Source organism: Myotis yumanensis, unplaced genomic scaffold (assembly GCF_028538775.1).
Source record: "Myotis yumanensis isolate MYYU_CA2020_CCGP unplaced genomic scaffold, mMyoYum1.0.hap1 SCAF_2, whole genome shotgun sequence".
Taxonomy (NCBI): domain Eukaryota; kingdom Metazoa; phylum Chordata; class Mammalia; order Chiroptera; family Vespertilionidae; genus Myotis; species Myotis yumanensis.
Window position 1 is genome coordinate 157185757 of NW_027223753.1, and position 23461 is coordinate 157209217.

At 46.4% G+C, this 23461-nt stretch overlaps 2 protein-coding genes across 4 annotated transcripts in view; both read left to right on the top strand.

Annotated features, from left to right (window-relative positions):
- The first annotated feature begins 2337 nt into the window (after positions 1–2337).
- ADPRH (ADP-ribosylarginine hydrolase) lies at positions 2338–12473 on the top strand. 2 transcript variants are annotated; one of them, XM_070406256.1, is made up of 5 exons: positions 2338–2484; positions 4108–4210; positions 5897–6220; positions 8701–9061; positions 10034–12473. In XM_070406256.1, exons 3-5 carry the CDS (start codon positions 5908–5910, stop codon positions 10446–10448), a joined length of 1089 nt encoding a protein of 362 aa, XP_070262357.1. In that variant the 5' UTR covers positions 2338–2484; positions 4108–4210; positions 5897–5907; the 3' UTR covers positions 10449–12473. The 2 variants fall into 2 exon arrangements, with proteins under 2 accessions (XP_070262357.1, XP_070262358.1); XM_070406257.1 differs by lacking the exons at positions 2338–2484; positions 4108–4210 and adding an exon at positions 4217–4476.
- Positions 12474–18000: 5527 nt separating this feature from the next.
- The window catches only part of PLA1A (phospholipase A1 member A), a 39373-nt gene continuing 33912 nt past the window's right edge, over positions 18001–23461 (top strand). For both annotated transcript variants that reach the window (XM_070406254.1, XM_070406255.1), the window contains exon 1: positions 18001–18283. In XM_070406254.1, coding sequence (XP_070262355.1) covers positions 18208–18283 — 76 coding nt within the window. In that variant the 5' untranslated portion in view covers positions 18001–18207. The remainder of the gene's footprint in view (positions 18284–23461) is intronic.

Consider the following 23461-nt stretch of genomic DNA (forward strand, 5'->3'; position numbering starts at 1 on the left):
AGGCATAGCAAATAAAAAATTTGAGTAGGTATACAAAATATATTAATGATAATAGAAAAAATAAAATGGAATAACATTGCCGAGTCACTTAAAAAGAGTCAGGAGACAATTAAGGAAATGAGGCCCATGGAGTTTGGTGCCTCAGTTCTCAGAGCCACTGGTATGTTGCTAAACCTGCTGCTAAACTCAGCTCCAGGCTGAGCCATAAACATCCTGGAACCACTGTTACATGGACAGAAGTGGACTCTGCCTCTTTGGAGTTTTGAAACCCCTTAGTTTGCATACTGGACTAATCAATCCCTGTTAACCTCGCCAGAAATCCTTCATTTGCATGAAAAAATTACATTTTGTGGTTTTTGCCTTAATGGACCCTTCCTTTGATCACTGTGGCATAGTTTGGGCTGCTCCTTCATAGGCTGCGGGAACTTCACCAGCGTTAGATGGGTGGGGTCAGACTGCCCCTGGGTTCAGCAACCTCCATACTTGAGTCTGGCTAGGAAAGAATTCAGAGCCAAGACTCCATATTTACTTATAAAATCACAGAGGTAGAAGTAGTAATTTGTAGATGAAATGGGCTTAGGAAACAAGTTACAGAGGTAGAGGAAGGGCCCTGGGAGCTAAGGAGTAAGGAAGATAATGATAATGCCTGGGGGAGGGAACGGGGAGGTGGGAGGAGGAAGGGAGAGCATGCTGGGTCCTCTGAATTAAGGGTCTTAAGGGTGGAGATTTTAGGGGAGATTCGAGAGGATGATCTCAATAGAATATTCAGCAATTTTCCGGGTGTGCCCTCTGAGGGTCTAGGTCTCCTCTGATTGATTGGTTGGTGCCTGGGCAGGGGGTCATTATTCAATGCAGCTGGTCCTGAGGTCAGCCATGGGGATCCCCTCTCTGGTTTTGTTGCTTTTCTAGGCCTTGAGCTCAAATACAACTGAGGCCTAGAGCTTGTCTCTAGGAAGGGAAGGTTAGGGGGTCCAGCAGGACCACTGATTTGCTAGGGGAGGAAAGGTCCCCCTGGGGGTGAAGTCCCATCCTCCAATTGTCCCTTGGTAGGCACCTGGGGCTTTCTGCCCTGGTGACCTCTGTACCTGGCCCATAGTCCTTGCTCTGCTACTGTGTCTAACTGCCTGCCACAGATTTTTTTTTCTTCCAGATGGGTAGAGATACTTTTATAAAATGATAACGACCACATTTCGGATACAATTTTAAATTTGATTTTACTTGAATTTCACTAAAGAGAAAGACAAGTTGATGGAATTGCTGAATTCATACAAATATTTCCTCTAGACAAGAGGCACTTCCCCTAAAATATCCCTTCAAGACTAAAAAAAAAAAGAAACTGTGAGAACATTAAAGGTTGCAGTCATGATTATTCTCTCCAAGGACAAATTTTCATTCTTGTGCGTCTAGATTGACTTCTTGCTGTGAACGATGAGTTCGTTGGCCCAGCCACACTGGCGTGAACACGCAGTTCTGAAAACATTGAAGCCCTTCTGTACCAGTTGGTAAATACCAGCCACTGCTCTCCCCAGGGCTCGCCCTCTCTCCTGGCTGCCTCCCCCGCCCCCGCCCCCCCGCCCCCCCCCCCCCCCCCACCAGGACCAACCCCGACCCCCATCTCCTACAGGGGAAAGGAACTCGGGTCCAGTCTCCCGGCCTCTTCTACACGCACCACTTCGCCCCAAGCAGCTTCGTTCCCATCAATTTTATGTAATGGCCGTGGGTAAGGCTTTGTTTGCAGAAAATATTCAGTGTGAAAACCATTTGAAAACCCCTGCTCAAGTCCGCACTCAGGCCCTTGCAAGTCTGCAGTCTGGAATTTCCGAGAATGGACCTGCCACAGATTTTTGTCTCCTTTTGCTCAAATAAATACTCTGTTCTTTATTCTAGCCTGAACCTCTTCTTGGTACACATATATGTTGATCCTTTTTTTTTTTTTAAAACTGGCACATTCAGTTATTTAGACAAAAGTACTATTAGTATTTCTGTGCTTTTATTAACTAGCAGGATGAAAAAGTAATATTCAGCTGCCAAATAAATGACAACAGTTAAAATTGATCCTAGCAATCACCCTAGGGAGTACTAACTATTCTTGTCCGCTTTCATGGGCGAGGGTCCCAGGAAGTTGAAAAGGGCCCTTTTTCTAAATATTTGGCTACACAGCCCGGCAGGAAGAGGCCTCGGCCCGGGGCCCACGTGAGTCACCGAGGGGACAGCCGAACCCGAGGTCGCCGGTGGCTGACGCGGGCCCTGTGGTCTCCGCCGGCCCGGAGGGCGCTGCAGGACAGGGAGGCTGCAGCAGAAGGCGCTCCGCGGCTGGCTACTCGGGGCGCGGTCCCGCCCGGGACAGGCTCCGCCCCAGGCGCGCAAAGCCCGGCTCCCCGCCGCCCTGTGCCATCCGCCCCGAAGCGACCAGGCCTCGCCGGGACCCTGAAATCGCCGCGCCGGGCCCCGCCCTAGTCTCGCGCCCCACTTGTCCGCCATTAGGTACCCGCCCTGCTGTCCTACCCCGTCTCCCGACTCCCGCCCCCACCCCCTGCGCGCTCCTCTCCCGCCTCCTCCCCCTGGAGCCCCTCTCCCGCCCCCTCCCCTGCGCGCTCCTCTCCCGCCCCCCTCCCCTGCGCGCTCCTCTCCCGCCCCCTCCCCTGCGCGCTCCTCTCCCGCCTCCTCCCCCTGGAGCCCCTCTCCCGCCCCCCCTCCCCTGCGCGCTCCTCTCCCGCCCCCCTCCCCTGCGCGCTCCTCTCCCGCCCCCTCCCCTGCGCGCTCCTCTCCCGCCTCCTCCCCCTGGAGCCCCTCTCCCGCCCCCCCTCCCCTGCGCGCTCCTCTCCCGCCCCCTCCCCTGCGCGCTCCTCTCCCGCCTCCTCCCCCTGGAGCCCCTCTCCCGCCCCCTCCCCTGCGCGCTCCTCTCCCGCCCCCCTCCCCTGCGCGCTCCTCTCCCGCCCCCTCCCCTGCGCGCTCCTCTCCCGCCTCCTCCCCCTGGAGCCCCTCTCCCGCCCCCCTCCCCTGCGCGCTCCTCTCCCGCCCCCTCCCCTGCGCGCTCCTCTCCCGCCTCCTCCCCCTGGAGCCCCTCTCCCGCCCCCTCCCCTGCGCGCTCCTCTCTTGCCCCTTCCCCTGCGCGCTCCTCTCCTGGCGGTGACCAGGTCCCACCAGCGCTCCCTCCCCCTCCTCGGCCAGGTCCGGGGTGCTCGATCACCCCACCTCCCCAGGGAGCAGGTACACCCGGGACACAGCGTTTTGGGGATTGCCCTCCTCCCACGCGGTGACCAGGTCCCCCTCCCCCATCCGGGCTGGGACAGACGTGTCCCCCCGCCCCTCCAAAAAAAGTTGAGGTCTGTCGGGAAGCAGCTGAGCAATCTTAGTTTCGAATTTAGAGTAGGGGAGAGAATTGTTCGCAGGAGTGGCAGCGGTTCTCAACCTGTGGGTCGCGACCCCTCCGGCGGTCCAACGACCCTTTCACAGGGGTCGCCTAAGACCATCCTGCATAGCAGATATTTACATTACGATTCACAACAGTAGCAACATTACAGTTATGAAGTAGCAACGAAAATAATTTTATGGTTGGGTCACAACATGAGGAACTGTATTTAAAAGGGCCAGAAGGCTGGGAACCACTGCTAGGGGACAGCGCGGTCTGAAAGCGGAAGGCTAGGGCAGTTCCATGTGAAAGTTAAAAGGATTTTCCAGCGGAAAGAGATGGTCATTGTCCCGCCCCCGCTTGCAAGTCACAAAACACATATTCGGTGGAGCCAGAAGGAATTACAGAAAGGAAGCTGAGGACTTTGGGAGAGCGGGTACAGAGGGACTAACAGCTGGTCCTGTGAAGCCGCCAGCACAGACCGAGCCCAGGGAGCATCTGTGGCCTCCTTCCTCCCCCTCCCCCCTACCCCCACCCCGCCCTGTCTCCAATTACTAGTATAAATTGGGAAAACCCGGGTCCAGTGTGGATGGCTTGCCCACAATCACACCGCTGACTCTTGGCAGACTCAGGTCTAGTGGCCCTCAACTCCAATTTCTGGGCATGTAAATAGCGTTTTACAAACATCCTTTGTGAGCTAAGAAATTCAGCATGATCAGGATTGATCTGCTCAGTCTTCATTTACTCTTCCCCAGGTGCTGGCCAGCCTGCCTTCCCAGGCCAGCAGCAGTGCAGCTCGGGAAGGACTCTTGGAAGCCCCAGTACTTGGACTATAAACCCTGAGTCAATAGGGTTTAGGTAAGTGGGAGGGAGGATGGGCATCTTGGGTGTGGAGAGAGCTTGAGCTGAGGAGGTGCTGGTCTGCCAGCCATTACAGGTGTTTAGCTGGCCTGTGCAGTGGAGGGGATGGGCCCAGTAAAGGCTTTGAACTTGAGTCCTAGAACTTGAGTGCTAAGGCAACAGGGTACAGTGGAGCACTGGAAATGCGCCTGCGGGAGAACCAGCACTGGACCAGGAATAGATTCATGGCGGTTATCTTCGTTGAGCTCCTAGGACTCTAGAAGGTAATCATTTAGAAGAAAAACAAAATTTAAATATTGCTATTGAAAGGAAGGTTGTGAGAAGGAAGTATTCTAGTTCAGTAAGAGAAAAATCTTTTCCCTGGTTGTATATGAATAATACAAATAGTGCTTATGATGTGCGAAGCACTGGTCTAAGTGCTTAACAAAACAATGTATTTATTTACTCCTCAGAACAAACCCAGGCAATTGTTACTATTTTTATCACCATTTTAGAGATATAGAGGCTGAGGCACAAAGAGATTGCCCAGTAAGTAGGTCTGTGCTAAGGTGAGTGGCCTGGAATCAGCAGATTCGGGTCCCAGTGCCTGTACTTGCTGGTTGTGTTAATTTACCTTCTCTGAGCCCTAGTTTTTTGTTTTGTTTTGTTTTGTTTGTTTGTTTTGTTTTTCTGTCTCTTAAAAAAATTAATCCTCACCTGGGGACATTTTTTTCATTGATTTTTAGAAAGAGTGGAAGGGAGGGAGAGAGACAGAGAGAGAGAAACATCCATGTGAGAGAGATACCTCGATTGGTTTCCTCACGCAGGCGCCTGACTGGGGCCGGGTGTCAAGCCTGCAACCAAGGTACACGCCTTTGGCTATCATTGAAACTGAGACCCTTCTAACCACTGGGCCAAACCAGGTAGGGAAGTGATGGCGAACCTATGACACGGGTGTCAGAGGTGACACGCGAACTCAGTTTTTTGGTTGATTTTTCCTTGTTAAATGGCATTTAAATATATAAAATACATATCAAAAATATAAATCTTTGTTTTACTATGGTTGCAAATATCAAAGAATTTCTATATGTGACACGGCACCAGAGTTAAGTTAGGGTTTTTCAAAATGCTGACACGCCGAGCTCAAAAGGTTCGCCATCACTGAGCTAGGGCAATCCCCAGTTCTCTTATCTGTGAAATGGGTACTGTAATCTTGTCTGAAAATGAGAACAGAGAATGTGCAGGTGCCTTGTGAACTGTGCATTGTAATGGGAAGTATTGTTTAAGTAAAGGAGGGATGGACTTCCAAGGCCAAGTCCCCACTAAAAAAAAAATGCTAAGCTTGGCTTGCCTTGCAGAATGTAATGGGCTTGACACTCCCAGAGAGGCAAAGATGGAGTGGGAGTTAAAATCGTGGGCTTTGGCGTCAGATGGAGCCTGAGCCATGTAACTTAGCTCTGTGACCCAAGACAAGTCGCTTAGCATTTCTGGAACAGAATTATCTCTATAACCCTCATTTAACTCATCCATACAATGGGCCTAATAATACATTCCTCACAGACGAGTTGTGAGTGTTAAATGAGGTGCATTTACTACAGTGCCTACAAGTAGTGAATGCTCCATAAAATGTAGATAAGGCTGTTATTTTTTTCTGACTTTTTTCTTTCTCCTTGTCCTCTGTGTGTCTTAATTTCCCCCCTACAGACAGCCTCACCATGTGTGGGGGACTGATTGAGAGGTATGTGGCTGCCATGGTGCTGAGTGCAGCGGGAGATGCCTTGGGGTACTTCAACGGGAAGTGGGAGTTCCTCAGGAGCGGGGAGAAGATCCACCAGCAGCTGGCCCAGCTTGGTGGCCTGGACGCCATAGACGTGCAGCGGTGGAGAGTCAGCGATGACACGGTGATGCACCTGGCCACGGCAGACGCGCTTGTGGAAGCCGGGAAAGTCTCAGACTTGGGTCGACTGTACTCCCTCCTTGCTAAGCATTACCAAGACTGCATGGAAGACATGGATGGCCGGGCACCAGGTGAGGGCAGCCAGTGGGGATCCTGGGCAAGTGGAGAAGAAAACAGGCCCAAGGAAGTCATTACAGTGTTGACACTGAGATTTACATATCCAGGAGACAGTAGTTTTTATAATTGTGATAAAAAAAAAATAGGCACCGCCCAAATGTCCCATAATTTATTTAATTATGACAATACATTCGTAGCCACTTACAATTATACAGATAGCCCTGACCGGTTTGGCTCAGTGGATAGAGCGTCGGCCTGTGGACTGAAGAGTCCCAGGTTCGATTCCGGTCAAGGGCATGTACCTGGGTTGTGGGCACATCCCCAGTAGGAGATGTGCAGGAGGCGGCTGATCCATGTTTGTCTCTCATGGATGTTTCTAACTCTCCATCCCTTCCTCTCTGTAAAAAAAATCAATAAAATATATTTAAAAAAAATTATACAGATAAATATTTTCTGATATGGGAGGATATTATATATTAAGTGAAAGATAAATAGGTTACAAAACCGGATGTATCTTATAAACCCTCTGGTAATAAAGGATACATGTATATCTCTTGGGAGAAGTCTGGAAGAACATACACAAAGATATTCATAATTATATCTGTGTAATGGGAGTATTTATAGTTTCTTATTTTCTTTTTGCGCATATGTATTTTCTAAGTTTTCTGTAATGAACAAGTATAAAAAAACCATTTTTTTTTTCTTTTAAAAGAAAATGGAAAGTGTCTTGCAGAGATTCCTTTTCTGTTTCCAGGTTTGTTCACAAGTGTTCTTGCCCGCTTGGGACATAGTTGCAGCCATTTGGGTCACCAGGTGGTTTGAATCGCCTTTCCCTAGCCCATCTGACCTACCTCTCCTCCTGTGTTGGTCAGCTTGAGCTGCCATCATAAACTGCCACAGTCTGGTGGCTTAAAGAACTTTTATTTTCTCACTGTTTCAGAGGCTCGAAGTCTGAGGTCAAGGTGTCAGCAAGTTTGGTTTCTTCTGAGGCCTTTCTCTTTGGCTTGCAGACGACCTCCTTATATCTGTGTCCTCCCTTTCACGGTGCACATCCCTGGTGTCTCTGTGTGTGTCCAGATTTCTTCTTATTCTCATCAGATTGCATTAGGGCCCACTCTAATGTTCTCATTTCAACTGCATCACCTCTTTCAAGGTCCAGTCTCCTAATACAGCCACATTTTGAGGTACTAGGGGGTTATGTCTTCAACATAGGAACTTTAGGGGACACAATTCAGCTTATGAGCTGATGAAAAGTGCCTCCTGATGAAAATGCTCCCCCTCCCACACACATACTCTCTCTGGTGACCCCAAGAATTGGCATTCAAAGCCAGTCTATTCATTCTTCCTCTACATCTGATATCTCATCAGATTGACAAGTGGAAAGTTTTATTTGTCCACTTATGCCTTCCATGACCTTGTTGTGAATAACTGACCATAAGGGAACAGTAATACCACACCCCACCCCACCATATATAACTGCCACTGCTTGTTCATGTGTGCGTTCCCGGTTTCCAGTAGGATAGGGTGATAGGACAAGCCTGATTACAATGCTTTCACATAGTGGGGGAAACGCAAGGGCACATTGTGGCTCTGAACCCATTGCTCTGTCTCTGAGCCTAGCGCTATTCACTCGAACTGTCCTCTTTCTGACATTTGGGAATTCCAGTTGTCAGTTTCTCCTTGGATTCTTTAAGGGCTTGGGCTGGGAGAAAAAGGTTTTGATGGGGCTGCTGATGATCTGGTTACATGATTTTGAGCAAGGTTCTTAAGCTCTGAGCCTTAGCTTATTCATTTAAAAAAGAGGATATGTTATACTTTACCTTTTTGAGTTATTGTGATGTCTCAGTAATAACTGGCAAAGATTCCAAGGCTCTCTATATGAATCTGCTTCTTTTGTTAATCTTACTAGAAGCCCAGTGCATGAAATTTGTGCACTGGGTGGGGGGGGGGGGGGTGTCCCTCAGCCCAACTTGTACCCTCTCCAATCTGGGACATCCCTCTCATGATCCGGGACTGCTGGCTCCCAAACGCTCGCCTGCCTGCCTGCCTGCCGGATCACCCCCTAATCACTCCCCTGCCAGCCTGACCGATGCCTAACTGCTCCCCTGCTGGCCTGGTCGCCCCTAACTGTCCTCCCCTGCTGGCCCGGTCACCCCCAGCTGCCCTCCCCTGCAGGCCTGGTCGCCCCTAACTTCCCTCCCCCACAGGCCATCTTGTGGCAGCTATCTTTGAACACATGGGGGTGGCCATCTTATGCGAGGGTGTGACAGTCAATTTGCATACTACCTCTTTATTATATAGGATTATACTAAGGGTTATATATAAAATAAGGCACAATGTTGGCTTGGAGTTTGAGAGTGTTCGTCATAATTTTTTGTTTTGTTCTGTTTTCAGTTTCCATTTAAGAGACTTGGAACCAGAGCTTGGTCTTTCCTCCTGCTGGAGCCTTTGCTTTGGTTACACTGACCCCATGCCCTCTCCGGCTCTTCCCCAGGAGGTGCCTCAGTGAAGAATGCCATGCTGTTGGAGCCAGACAAAGACAATGGTTGGAGGATTCCCTTTAACAACCACGAGGGAGGCTGTGGGGCTGCTATGCGAGCCATGTGCATTGGTCTCAGGTTCCCTTACCCCTGCCAGCTGGACACACTGATCCAGGTGAGCATCGAGAGTGGCCGAATGACCCACCACCACCCCACTGGCTACCTGGGAGCCCTTGTGTCTGCTCTTTTTACAGCCTATGCTGTGAATGGCAAGCCTCCCTGGCAATGGGGAAAAGGACTGATGGAGGTGCTACCAGAAGCTAAAAAGTACATTGTCCAAGCAGGCTACTTTGTGGAGAAGAATCTTGAGCACTGGTAAGTTTATAGGTGCATACTCCTGCTGGAAAAGCATTGCATCTGCGTGCACACGTGCGTGCCTGTGTGTGCCTAGAGTTCTTAGATCATAGCAACTGTCATGGTTCTCAGCATCCAGTTTTGTCATCTGCATCCAGCCCCCTCCCTTCCCACCTGCTAAGGACTTCAAGTTCTAGCAGTGGTTGCCACTGGGTGGCCCAGTGAAGACCTCAGAGAGTAGTGCAGCTGCAGTGCTTCCCTTGTGTATAGGGATCCTGTTCTTTCTATAGTCTTTGTGGTTATCCTAGACTGAGATGAACTTTCCCGTCCATCTCCTGGAACTTGTTTTTCAGTGTTGACTTGCTAATTAGTAAGAAAAGGTGGTAAAACCTCATTTTCCCCTTTTTCTGAGTTTACTTCACATTGCCTTTCTTAGAATAAAAAGGTCCAGGGGCTTCTTGCTGAAATCACCCATGATCATGATATTCCAAAGTTCCCTTTTGAAAAAACAACAACACACAACTCTATAAGAAGATGATGTGTTCATTAGTTTGACTGTAGTAATCATTTCACCATGTATATGTATATCAAATCATTATGCAGTACACCTAAAATATATATAATTTTTATTAGAAAATACAATAAAATGTATAAGGATAGACTAAATAAAGTGTGCCCCCTGAAAGGTGACACTTGACATTATTCTCAACTCAAGAAAAACAAATCTTTAATTCTCACCTTTAGCTTGCTATATATGTCTTTCTAACTTAGCAATAGGCATCAGTGCCTTATTTATATCAATCCTTAGCAAAACTTTATTGAATGGCTCTTACTTAGGTGAGTTCATTTTAAATTTTTAATGTCATTTGTGTTATTAATACAAGAAGTTGAAGTCATCTTGGAGTTTTTTTTTCCTGTTCACACATCCATCTGGTACCTTTCCTTATGGTTATCAACTTTTCAAGTGACTGTAGATTGTTTTCTTTCCTACAGGTCCTACTTCCAAGACCAATGGGAAAGGTACCTAAAACTTAGAGGGATTTTGGACGGCAAATCAGCCCCTACCTTCCCCAAGCCCTACGATGTGAAGGAGAGGGATCAGTTCTACACCTCTGTGAGCTACTCTGGCTGGGGCGGCAGCAGTGGACACGATGCCCCCATGATTGCCTATGATGCCATCCTGGCTGCAGGAGACTCCTGGAAGGAGCTTGCCCACCGAGCCTTTTTCCACGGTGGAGATAGTGATTCCACGGCTGCCATTGCTGGCTGCTGGTGGGGAGTTATGCATGGTTTTAAAGGAGTGAGTCCCTCCAACTATGAGAAACTAGAATACAGAAACCGGCTGGAGGAAGTAGCTAGAGCTTTATATTCTCTTGGGTCAAAGGAAGATACTGTAATTGCCCTTTAGGGAGAGAGGATGTTCATTTCTGGCGGTTTCTTCTCTTGTGTAGTCCCCTTTCTGCTCAGTTTCTTTTCACTTTTTCCAAAGTCAAGAGTCTTAACCTTATACGTATTCAGGGAATTTTGAGGTAACAAGTCTCTGGGGTCCCTGAAACTCAGTCTTCCTAGGCTCATTCTGTTCTCCCTGAATCTGTCTTCCTCGCCTGAAGGGTCTTTAACTCGGGTGATGCGGTCAGCATCTCCCAAGCTAGAAACTTCATAGCCTCCTATTTGCATCTTCATTTTTATCAGCTAATCTTTCATTCAGTTTTTTCTGTTGTTTCAGGTTGGGTTACCCCAAAAGTGGACTCGACAAGGATTTGAGTACAGATAGTTTGAGAGGTGATACCAGGGAGCACTGGTAGGACCATGGGGATGTGAGACAGGGAAGGGAGGGGAGACAGTACAAGGTGCAGTAATGAGCAGGTTACCACTGTCAGCAGCTGGGACTCGGTCCATGTGGGTCCTTTGTGTAAGGCATTCCTCATGGTTGTCCCCCCTGAGAGACAAGCAAATGTGGAGTATTTATCCACCGACTTCCATCTGACATTGGTGGTCCTCACTGCTAAGCCCCTGGTGCTTCTCAGCCTCCTCTTGTGCAAGGCAAACATTAATGCCCTCAAGTAAAGACTCCGATGCTTGCAGCGGTTAGCTGTAAGGTGCATGGGAACAGCCAGCAGCATACACAGATGATTCTGTCTCCTAAATACCCTTCAAATCTGGCACTCTTTTACCTTTTTGCAGCAAGTATTTTTTCACTTGGATTTCTCACGTCTGCGGAGACGCTGATCCTGGGCATGGCACTTAACATGTTAATAGTTTGTTGTTGCTTATTTACTTGTCGTTATTCTCCTCTGTACAGAACCTAGCACACAGAAAATGTGTAATCAGTCTACATCACGTGGATGTGTTTTGTTAGCCTCCTATCTCCAATCTTGCCGTCTTCGTTGCCCTCCGGAGTTTTCTTTACAAATAACAAATTGGTCATGCCGCACTGCTAATGATGTCCAATGAATACATCGCCCCTCTCTTCATTTCCTGAGAAGTTTGTACTCATCCTTCAAGCCCCAGCTCACGTATACCCTCTAGTCTAGATGAAACCTGCTCCGATTATTCAGGCACAATCCTTGCTGGTTTTTACAGCCAGAAGTTGTAGGGACTTCTCTTTCTGACACTGGAATCCTGGGCTGGGGGGCCTGGTGTGGGGTTGGGACCTGTCACTCCTCAGGGGGACCTTTGTAGACAAAATATCCCTCCCAAGTTTTGTTGTTGTCAAATCTCACATGAGGATATTTTTTCCATTGCTTTTCAGAGAAAGTGGAAAGGAGGGAGGGAGAGAGGAAGAGAGAGAGTGAGAGAGAAACATTGATGTGAGAGAAACACATCAACTGGTTGCCTCCCTCACATGCCTTGACCAGGGGTGTGGCGGGGAGTGAACCTGCAAATCAGGTATATGTTCCTGACCAGGAATCAAACACAAGACCCTTTGTAGTGTGCGCTAATGCTCCAACCACTGAGCACACGTGCCAGGGCTCTCCTGATTTTTATCTGCCACACATGAGTGTGTGATCAACCGGCTCCGAGTCTCTGCCCCTCCTACCAATCTTGATGTGGCTTCTCCTTTAATTCTTTAGTTGTAAGACTTCCATTTATCTTGGTTTCAGTTGTTTTTGAATGATGGTTGTTCTGAGTATAGTTGTAATTTTGATGTGGTTGTGGGAGGACGCAAGTACAGCATTCGCCTACACCGACACCTGGACAGGAAGGCCCTTTCTGAGTTTTGTCCTACCAGTGGTTAGTAAAGCCTGCATTTGCGAGGCGGAGCACTAGAATTCTATTCGCACTGACCAAACAGCAGACCCGAGATACTTAAATCTTATAGAAAAGGGCAGAAGAGTGTATTTAACAAGTGGAATGTGAGGCATGGCCTGTTTTGTAATTGGCGAATGGTCTGAATAAGAAGCAACCATAAAATGATTTTATTTTTCTCCAACTCAAGTCTCATGCATACTCTTTTGAAGCTGCTTTTCCTGTCTCTCAGCATCATCTTGGGCAGATCACACAGTTTTTTGGTCTTGGGGTCGGGTGGCGAGTATTAAAAACGCAATCCAGTCCATCCCAGTCCAGTTTTTTTAAATTTCCGCTTTATTGAGGTATAATTGACATACAAAAATTATATTTAAAGTGTACATTGTGATTTGATAAATTTGTACATTGTGAAAGGATTTCCTTCATCTAATTAACACCCCATCATCTCACATATTTATCTTTTTTGTGTGTGTATGAGAACATTTAAGTTCTACTCTTAGTAAATTTCAATTATACAATACAGTGCTATCAATTATAATCACCATGTTTTAAGTCAGATCCTTATTTATCTTATAGCTGAAAGCTTGTACCCTTTTGCCAACTTCTTCCTATTTTTCCCAATCCTCAGCCCCTGACAACCACTTTTCTACTCTCTTTCTATGAATTTGACTTAAATTAAAAAAATTCCAAATATAAATGACACAAAGTAGTACCTGTCTTTCTTGTCTGGCTTATTCCCTTAGTATATTGCCCTCAAGGACCATACATGTTGTGGGGGAAAAATAAATTATGTATATGAATGTGTTGGGGAGCACAAGAGACTTGTTTGGAAAGTTGTGAGGAGGACATTCTGAGAAAAGGGAAGTGTGTGGAAGGCTGCCTGCCCTGTTTATCGGAATTCTGACTTAGGGGAGACTTAGGGGAGTGTCAAAGGCGGCGCCCCTAATTATTCCTTGACCTTTCCAAACAGGTCTGTGCATATGAGACCCCCGGGTGTTTACTGGAATCCTATGCTTAAGCCCTGGATGCCCTTGCCTAGAGGACAGGTGTCCTCTCAAGATTACTCACTCTACTGATTGTATCTAAAGGTAAAAATTCCAATAAAAGCCTAATGAGGCAGGCATTTGGGGCTGCCTGGCTTCTTCAGCTGGGCTGTCCCTTAGCCCTCTCCCCGACAGTGAAACTGTGTCAGAGAAATCTGTTCATCCGTCGTTCCGGGGCTGCTGGTCATCCCCGGCAAGGTGGTGCCCCATGCGAGGAGCCCTGGCATGAACAGATAAATAAAATGTGAGATGATTTTATTTACTTATCCATTCATCTGTTGAAAACACTTAGGTTGTTTGCACATCTTGGCTATGCTGCATAATGCTGCCGTGAACATGGGCGTGCAGATACCCCTTCAAGATCCTGTCTTCATTTCCTATGGAGATACACCCAGAAGTGGGAATCCCAGTGCAGTTTAATCAATTCTAAAACTTCCATGTCATGCTCTTCTTTCTCCCCACCAAGGTCGGTCCTGGCCCAAGAGACTTAGAGGAGAAATGGGGACCTGGATGCCTCTTTCATTTTTCCCCTCCCTCTTCTGGGGTTCCTTGCTTCTCTCCATGTTGCCCTAAGACTGGCCTCATGGGTAGAGCACTGGTTTGAAAGGCTCAAAAAGGCTCAAACCAGCTGTCTTCTGAGGGGTCCATTCAACATGAGGGAAACTCATTCCTCCTGGTCACAGCTGCCCGGCCTGCCACTGTCTTTACATTGCCCTCATCCTGCTTACATAGGCCCTGAGGACAGATCAGGCTGCCCAGTGGACAGCTAACTTGGAAATAGATGCCACTATCACCTTCTTGAGGTTACCAGTCTCGGGTGTAAACCCTCATTGGGGTGATTGTGAGAGGTAAGGAAGATTCCCCGTCCTGTACTCACCCACCCCCCAGGCCCTGCATCTCCTCAGAACTATAACTCATGAGTTTCTGTTTTTAGCTGGTGGAGGTGCAGAAGGGAGGTCTGACCACAGAGCAGTTCTGCTACCTTCTAAGTCTTTACAGGAATTTGTTTTTCAAATCCTTCCATTCTTTTTAGAACATGGGGAGGGGAGTAGAAGGATGGGGTCGTAGTATTTGTTGTTTTATGGTATTAGACTTTAGCCACAATTGGAGACAATAGGGAAAGACTTTAGAGAACCGACTATATTTGCTTTGCAGGTTCTCACTCTTCATCACAGGCACACTTCAAAACGAGTTTAGACTTTCAGACTCCATTTTCTCAAGCCTCAAAACTTCTTCCCCAAACTCAACTGGTGACCCTGCTTCCTATTTCTCTGAGGGAAAATGGAACAGTCAGCAGAGAGCGGTTGCACACTCCCATCACCACCTCTGCCTGTCCACCTGCATCTGGGTCCATAGTCTTTGGCTTCTCTCCTGACTGTGAATGTTGATGTGTGAGTATGTAGGGGGTTGAGAGTGGGGGTGGGGTTGGGGGAGATGGGAGGAGAGAGGGATGGAGAAAGAGAGAGAAGGAGAGAGGATAAGAATGAACAGGGGAAAGAGATAAGAAACTTAATTATAAGCACAGAAACTTATAATTGATTTCTCAAGTTACAGAAATCAATAAACGTGATCTGACACAGTATACATTCGTCATGCTTACCAAGTTAATATATATAAACCGCTATGTGATGGTGCTTCATTTGCTTGCTTTGTTACCTAAGATTGCTAGATGTTGTTTAGCCGTCTTGGCAATATGTATCTTTTTAAGATCTGCAAAATTAACATTGGCCTCATCCATCCACCCTTCTTCAAGCTTCTTTAACCACCACATTCTCCGTTTATTTTTCTTTATCTCTCCAGGGCAAGTAACTGTGCCTTCTCCCCCCGCCCCCCCTGTCCCCACACCCCCCCCAGCCACAGAGCTCCTGGGACTGTGGGGAGAGGAATGGAAACTCTGATTTCACAGTCATCCAGCCCACTGGGTTAGCTCCTTGAGGTGTGGCTGCTGGAGTCTGGTTACGGATCCAGAGGTCATCCAGAGGTCATCCAGAGGTCATCCAGACACGGCATGGGGGATAGCCTTGCCATCCCTTTTTCATCTTCGGGGTTGGTAGTTGGGAAAGTGACATGTAGGGAGTAGATGAGACTCTTTCCATTTGGAGAAGGAAAAAGAAGAGGGGGAGAAAGAGTTTCCGTATGTCTGGCACTTCACCACAGCCCGTTAACAGAAGAAGAAATTAGGCTTAGAGAAGTCTCCATTTGTCCAAAGTCACTCGGCTGGATGAGATGGAGCAGGACTGTTTGTGTCCAAAGGCTTTTTCCATTGCACACCCTCCACTACACTCTCATTATTAGCTATAATTAGATTTTTTCCCCTAAAATTCAAAGCCAAAATGAAACCCAAGAGTGAGATGGTGACAGCAGCAGCCTATGCCCTCTCTTCACCTTCCCGAAACTAGGAGGTAAAGCCAAGAGAAAAGCTAGTTATGGGCTTGAGACCCAAATTTTGGACAAGGGTAGGGACGGGGCAGAGCTGAGACCAGGCAAAAACAAAATGGAGCATCTTCACTCTCCTCTCTTCTCTCCTCAAAGAGCCTCCTTTCCTCTGCCACCAAGGAGACCCCGCCCAATGCCTGGGTCGTGATGTGGATTTCTCTCGGTGCTTGGTTACACTTGCCTCACTTAAGATTCCTACTCCACATTTATGGGCATCGGTATTATCATGTATAGAGCTGGGTGTCCTCAGACCAGTACCCGCCTCAGGGCCTCTGGGCTTGGAGCCCATGCACTTTCAACTATAACAGCCAAAGAGTGTGAATCGTAAATGGGGTTGTCTGGAGAATGAGGGACAGAATCAAAGGAAGAACCCTTAGTTTTTTTTCTGGATCTATAGAGCTGCAAATAGAGGTTTATACTTTAAATAGAGGGCCATGCTTCAAACTAGTGTTTTCTGTCATTTTGGATGATATATGAACAACCATCCACCATTGTGGAAGTTATCGAAATAAAAACTTGACATACATATTGGCCCAGGTGGTAAGCGGGTATGGCAGGAGCGGGGAAGGTAGAACCTGAATGAATGAAATTGGAAAACATGACCTTGAACACACAAATGAATCTCCAGCAGGATGATCTCCACTGGAGACCACTCGAGGGCAGGCAATATGTGGGAGTGAGATGGGATTTCTGGTGTCTATTATTCCACACCAGCCCTGAATTCAGGAGATCGATGTACCATGCCTTCCCCGAGCAAGTATTTCTTGAGCAACAACTATGTGGCTGACCTTGTGCTAGGCACTGGGGATCCCGCAAGAAGAAAATCATACCAGAATTTTGCCCTGACATTCTCCTTGGGGAAGACAGACCATACACTCCGACTGGTGTTCTCTCAATGTCTCCTGGTAGAAAGGTCTTTATCCTCAATTTCTAAAATATGTCACCCTGCTTCCTGTGTTACCGAACTAAATGGGATCCTTTGCCTGCATGCATCAAAGTCCACTCAAATTCGAACAGGAGTTGGCAGTAAAGAATGTAAAGGTTTCTTTAAGGAAATGGCACCAAACCCTCCTTCATTTGACTTGTGAGGTAATCTCTTTCTGGTAATTTTCGTTCCTGCCCCCTCTCCTTCACAGGTGTCAGGCCTGCATCACAGCCTAAAGGCTCCCCCTGCCTTCTTCACTTCCCTTATTCTCTACAAGTGTTATTCCCAGTAATTCTCATGCCCATCTAGTCCCATCTTGGCATCTGCTGCTCTGAGGACCTGAACGTATGCACCTGACTTGGTCTCTGACATCAGGGCAGCCTTCAGTTGAGCCCCATTTGTTGCCATGCCCCTTCCTGGGAGCAGCACCCTTGATCAGTGGGATCATGAGCAACAGAAGAAGCAAGGGCTGGACTCTCCCAAGTCATTGTATCCTCATCTTCTGCAGGCCTGGCCCGCCCACGTTGGCATGGTACCGATGCCTCTTCAGGGAATGTTCTGTCTGGTGCAGGGGTTCGGAGCACAGGTCACTCACCTTCCCACAAAGTTCGATACTGGCCCTGCTGGTGGGTTCTCTGCCTCATAGCAACGTGTTACAGTTTAAGGATCTGGGCAAGCGCCCTGCCCTTCCTCTTCCCCCCAAATACCTAGAACCAGCTCTCTGTGGTTTCTGCCTCTCCTTTGGGAGGAAGAGGCCTCAGGGTGCACTGGAAATGCCCTGGTTCCAGGCTAGCTCTGCCACTCTAGCAACAGGGTCGCTAGAAGGTCATTTTCTTTCTCTTCTATCCAGTTGCTTTATTTGCGAATCAAGAAGTTGAAAAAAAAAAAAAGTTGAACATCTCTTCCTAGAGACTGAATTTCACTTCTAGCCCCAAGAATCCCCAAAAGGCTAGTATTCTCCAGAGGCAAACGTTGTCTTCTTCCATTCTGCCCGTTAAACGCACACTAAACATGCATTGTTAGCTCAGCTCTGTGGCAGACACCGGGGATTCAAACATCTACAAGAGGTCTTTGCCCTCACATTGCTCAGAGTCTCCCTAGGGAGACAAACACGTCCACAGATAATTCCAGAACAATGACGGTTTTGTAATCACCAAGAGATGAAAGACTTCTGCTTTGGCTTTTACTAGCATTTTATAATGGGAAGTGGGAGAGGTGCAGGAAATAGTTTTCTGATGACGGTTGGCTCAGAGAGGAAGGACAATGTGTTTCAATGTCCCCCACTTTGAAAAAAGAAGAGTGTATTTATTTTCATTGAGAAGAAGAAACCAAAAAAGCGGTGGAGGTTGAACCATTAGGGAGAGTTTATTTTTTTCTTTTACAGGTCATGAGGCTAGTTAACGATTACCAAGACCCACGTGGGTGTTGGGTGCTCAAAACTGTGAGTGGCTGGGTTATGTGATGTCTTTGGCATTAGGGTCGGCTTTACCCCAGCTCCGAGAGTGGGCTCAGCCATGCGCCCAGGCCTCCGGGACAGATGCTTCTTCTGGTCGTGGGGGCTCTTTTTGTGGTTCAGCGTTGGAAGTGCAGGTAAATCGGGGACTCAGGCCTTGGGTGGGATGACTCAACCATTACGCATGCATTGCTAATCCTTGGAAGGCCCCCTAAAAGCCCTTTCTCCTGAGATGAATTTACAGGAGGGAGAAAAAGCCTACAATCATAATGGGAAGGTAATCTTTCTCAAGTCAAAAGATTGAACTTCCCTAGTTGTTCTACTCATTTTTCTAAAAACCTCAATGCTCATTTTCACCTTGCATAAGTCAAGGTGACTATAAGAAAATAAAATTTAATTAATCCCAACATGTGATTCTTTTTCCCCCCACTAAATATTCACTGTTCTAAGATACACATTTTCCAAACTAATGACTCTGTCACTGAGCCTGTTAGACATCCTTTTTAATATTGCTGCTCCAACTCAAATCCAGGCTTATCACCCCTCTGAGCAATAACTAGCCCCTGCCAACGGTGGTGCCCGCTAAGACAACTCCCCGAAGATGCCATTTGCATTCTACCTTTCCCGTTAAAAACCCCACCCACCGCGCGGTTAAGATAGCAAATCGAAACCCTGCTGTTGAGATCCTCTGATGGTGAAGATCCTTGCCTGCCCCCAGCAGTGGCCTCACCCTTAGAAAGCTCCCCTCCCCTGGGCCCAACAGCAGACTGCTTTTATTCTTCTTATTTTTTTGTTGTTAATCTGCATCCGAGGATATTTTCCCCAGTGATTTTTAGAGAGAGTGGAAGGGAGGGGAGAGACAGAGAGAGAAAGAGAAACATCAATGTGAGAGAGGCATATTGACTGGTTGCCTCGCAAAAGCACCTGGACCAGGGCTGGGGATCAAACCTGCAACCGAGGTATGTGCCCTTGACTGGAATCAAACCCAAGACCCTTCAGTCCTGGGGCAACGCTCTAACTACTGTGCGCCCGGCTAGGGCTCCACAGTCATTTAATCCTCATTCCCCAGTTTTGGAGAGTGGCATTCCCTCTGCCTGGAGTTTTGCATACTACCTTTTCGTTCATTTCAGCTCTTCACAACTTCCAAGAGGGTTTTCATGATTCCTATCTCCCTTGCAATACTTCATTCCTCTACTCAGCTTCCCTTCCTCCTCCAAAGTTCAGCTTGCATGAGTATATTTACTATCTGCATTAATGGGTTGCTTTTAAAGGGTGCTTCACGTGTCATTGTGTGTGTGTGTGTGTGTGTGTGTGTGTGTGTGTGTGTAAAATGACCTCTCTCTCTCTCTCTCTCTCTCTATATATATATATATATATATATATATATATACTAGTATATATGTATTTGTGTGTGTGTGTGTGTGTGTGAGAGAGAGAGAGAGAGAGAGAGAGATCCTTCCATATCAATATACAGAGTTATTTTGTTTTTTCAAATGGCTGTTTATACACTATATTCTAGATCTGAAAGGATTTATATCTTACACATTTTTGATAGACATGAAATAAATTGCCCTGTAAAGAAGTTATAACTCTTTATTTGTATGTGAACAAACCATTTCCCCACATCTCTGCCAACACTTTGTAATATCGAAAGTTTTTCATATTGTCGACAGGATAGGAAAAATAGTATTATATTGCTGTCTTAATTCTTATTTCTTATTATAATTTCTGCTTCTGGTGTCTTGCTTAAGCAATTATCCTATAAAGGTAATCTCTCATATTTTCTTCTAAATCCTACAGACTAGTCCAATCAGACTAAAATCACCTGGGACAAATCCTTTGGTCATGGCATATTTTATTTTTTAAAATTCTTTATTGTTTAAAGTATTACATATGTCTCCTTTCCCCCCCATTGATCTCTCCCTAGCCATTCCAGCACGTGCTCTCACACCCCACCCTACTGTTTGTGTCCATTGGTTATGCTTATATGCATGCAAGTCTTTTGGTTGTTCTCTTACCCCCTGGTTGGACCGTCTGTTCAATGCTTCTATGTCTCTGGGTCTATTTTTGTTCATCAGTTTATGTTGTTCATTATATTCCACAAATGAGTGAGATCATGTGATATTTATCTTTCTCTAGCTGCTTATTTCACTTAGCATAATGCTCTCCAGGTCCATCCATGCTGTTGCAAATGGTAAGAGTTTCTTCCTTTTAACTGCAGTGTAGTATTCTATTGTATAGATGTACCACTGTTTTTTAATCCACTCATCTGCTGATGGGCACTTAGGCTGTTTCCAAATCTTAGCTATTGTAAATTGTGCTGCTATGAACATAGGGGTACATATATCCTTTCTGATTGGTGTTTTTGATTTCTTGGGATATATTCTTAGAAGTGGGATTACTGGGTCAAATGGAAGTTCCATTTTTAATTTTTTGAGGAAGCTCCATACTGTTTCCCACAGTGGCTGCACCAGTCTGCATTCCCACCAGCAATGCACAAGGGTTCCTTTTTCTCCACATCCTCGCCAGCACTTGTCACTTGTTGATTTGTTGATGATAGCCATTGTGACAGGTGTGACATGGTACCTCATTGTTGTTTTGATTTGCATCTCTCGGATGATTAGTGACTTTGAGCCTGTTTCCATGCTTGGCCTTCTGTATGTCCTCTTTCAAAAAGTGTCTATTTAGGTGCTTTGCCCATTTTTTGGTTGGATTGTTTACCTTGGTTTTGTTAAGTTGTATGAGTTCCTTATAAATTTTGGAGATCAAACCCTTGTTGGATATAACATTGGCAAATACATTCTCCTATGCAGTGGGCTTTCTTGTTTTGTTGATGGTTTCTTTTTCTGTGCAGGAGCTTTTTATTTTGATGTAGTTCCATTTGTTTATTTTCTTTTTAGTTTCCATTGTCCTAGGAGCTGTATTGGTAAAGATATTGCTATGACATATGTCTGATATTTTGCTGCCTATGGATTCTTCTAAGATTTTTATGGTTTCCCATCTTACATTTAAGTCCTTTATCCATTTTGAGTTTATTTTTGTGTATGGTGTAAGTTGGTGGTCTAGTTTCATTTTTTTGCATGTATCTGTCTAATTCTCCCAGCACCATTTATTGCAGAGACTGTCTTGACTCCATTGTATGTTCTTGCCTCCTTTGTCAAATATTAATTGAGCATAGTGGTTTGAGTCGATTTCTGGGTTCTCTGTTCTGTTCCATTGGTCTATATGTCTGTTCTTGTGCCAGTAACATGCAGTTTTGAGAACAGTGGCTTTGTAATATAGCTTGATATCTGGTATTGTGATCCCTCCTACTTTGTTCTTCTTTCTCAGGATTGCTGCAGCTGGTCATGGCATATTTAAAAAAAATTTTTTTTTAAATTTCAGGCTGTACTTCTTTTTTCTTTTTGTTTTTTTGGTTAATCCTCACCAGAGGATATTTTTTGCCATTGATTTTCAGAGAGAGTGAAAGGAAGGAGGAAGGGGGAGAGAGACAGACAAGAGAGAAACATCCATGTGAGAGAGACACATTGATTAGTTTTTGTGCCTGACCAGGCCCAGGGGTCAAACCTGCAACCCAGGAATGTGCTCTTGACCAGGAATTGAACCCATGAGCCTTCAGTGTGTGGGTCTGTACCCTAACCACTGAGACCACCAGCCAGGGCCAGACCATGCTTTTTATTTTAATTTTTTAATTGAATTTATTGGGGTGGCATTTGTTAATAAAAGTATACAGGTTTTGAATGTATATTGCATTGTGAATTTGCCACAAAGTCATATTTTCCATCCTTCCATCATATTTTTTAATACAATGTTGAATTTGATTTACTAACATTTATTTTTGTAATATTTATATTTATTATTTTGCATATATATTAATAGAGGAATTTATCTATTATTTTCTTTCTTATATTTCTTTTGTCTGGTGTTCATAATAAAGTTCTTATCTATATATATAAAGAGCCAGGGGCCATTGCAACCGAACAGATGACCGAATTGACAACAGAACAAAGCCAGCAGGGGGGTTAGTGAGGGACGACCAAATGACTGAACAGCAGGCTGTGTGGGGTGACCAGGCCGGCAGGGGGGTTAGTGAGGGATGGCCAAATGACTGAGCAGCAGGCTGTGTGGGGTGACCAGGTCGGCAGGGGGGTTAGTGCGGGATGACCAAACGACCAAACAGCAGGCTGTGTGGGGCAACCAGGCCAGCAAGGGAGTCAGTGAGGGGTGACCAGGCTGGCAGGGGGTGCAGTTGGCAGCAACCAGGCCAGCAGTGGGGGCAGTTGGGGGCAACCAGGCCAGCAGTGGGGGCAGTTGGGGGCAACCAGGCCAGCAGGGGGGGCAGTTGGGGGCAACCAGGCCAGCAAGGGGGGCAGTAAGGGGTGACCAGGCTGGCAGGAGGGGGGGCAGTTAGGGGCAACCAGGCCAGCAGAGGGGGGCTATTGGGGGAGACCAGGCTGCCAAGGGGGGCAGTAAAGGGCAATCATGCTGCTGGTGGTGGGGCAGTTAAGGGTGACTAGGCTGGTGGGGGGGCAGTTGGGGCCTACCAGGTTGGCAGGGGGCGGCAGTTGGGGGCAACCAGGTTGGCAAGCAGAGGCAGTTAGGAGTGATCAGGCTGGCGGGGGGGGGGGGGGGGGGGCGGGGTGCAGTAGGGGCAATCAGGCAGTCAGGCAGGCAGTTGAGCACTTAGGAGCCAGGGGTACCAGATTGTGAGAGGGTGCAGGCTGGGCTGAGGGCCACCCCCCTGCATGAATTTCATGCACTGGGCCTCTAGTAACCTCATAAAAAAGTGTCTAGTCCCTGAGACAGTTTATATAAGGTAAAGAGTATCTGTACTTCAAAGGCTTGGTGGAGTTCTCAAATGAAATCATCTGGCATTAGTGTTTTAGGGTGAGAGAAGATTCATGATTGACAATTCAATTTTTTTATGCTAGTAGATTTACTTAGGTTTTTCTATTTCTTCTTAAGTCAGTTTCAGAAAATTATATTTTTCTAGAAAATTATCCATTTTTAATAGTTTTTTAATGCATTTGTCTGGGGATTTTTAAAGGATATCTTTTTTTTTAGGTGATAAAGAGAACGTTTATTTAACTAAAGGAATAAAAGGAACACTAATAAAAGTTTAAATACCTAAAATGATATCATTTAATCATTAATACTCTGCTGTTTAATCTGCCTAGTATAGATTTATTTATTTATTTAATCTTGGTCATTACCCTGAGTATCATTTTGATTAGTGAACTCATTCTTAGCAATTATCCTTTCAAAATATTGCTTCTTCTCCCATTCTCTTCCTTCAGAGAGCAACTACTAGATTC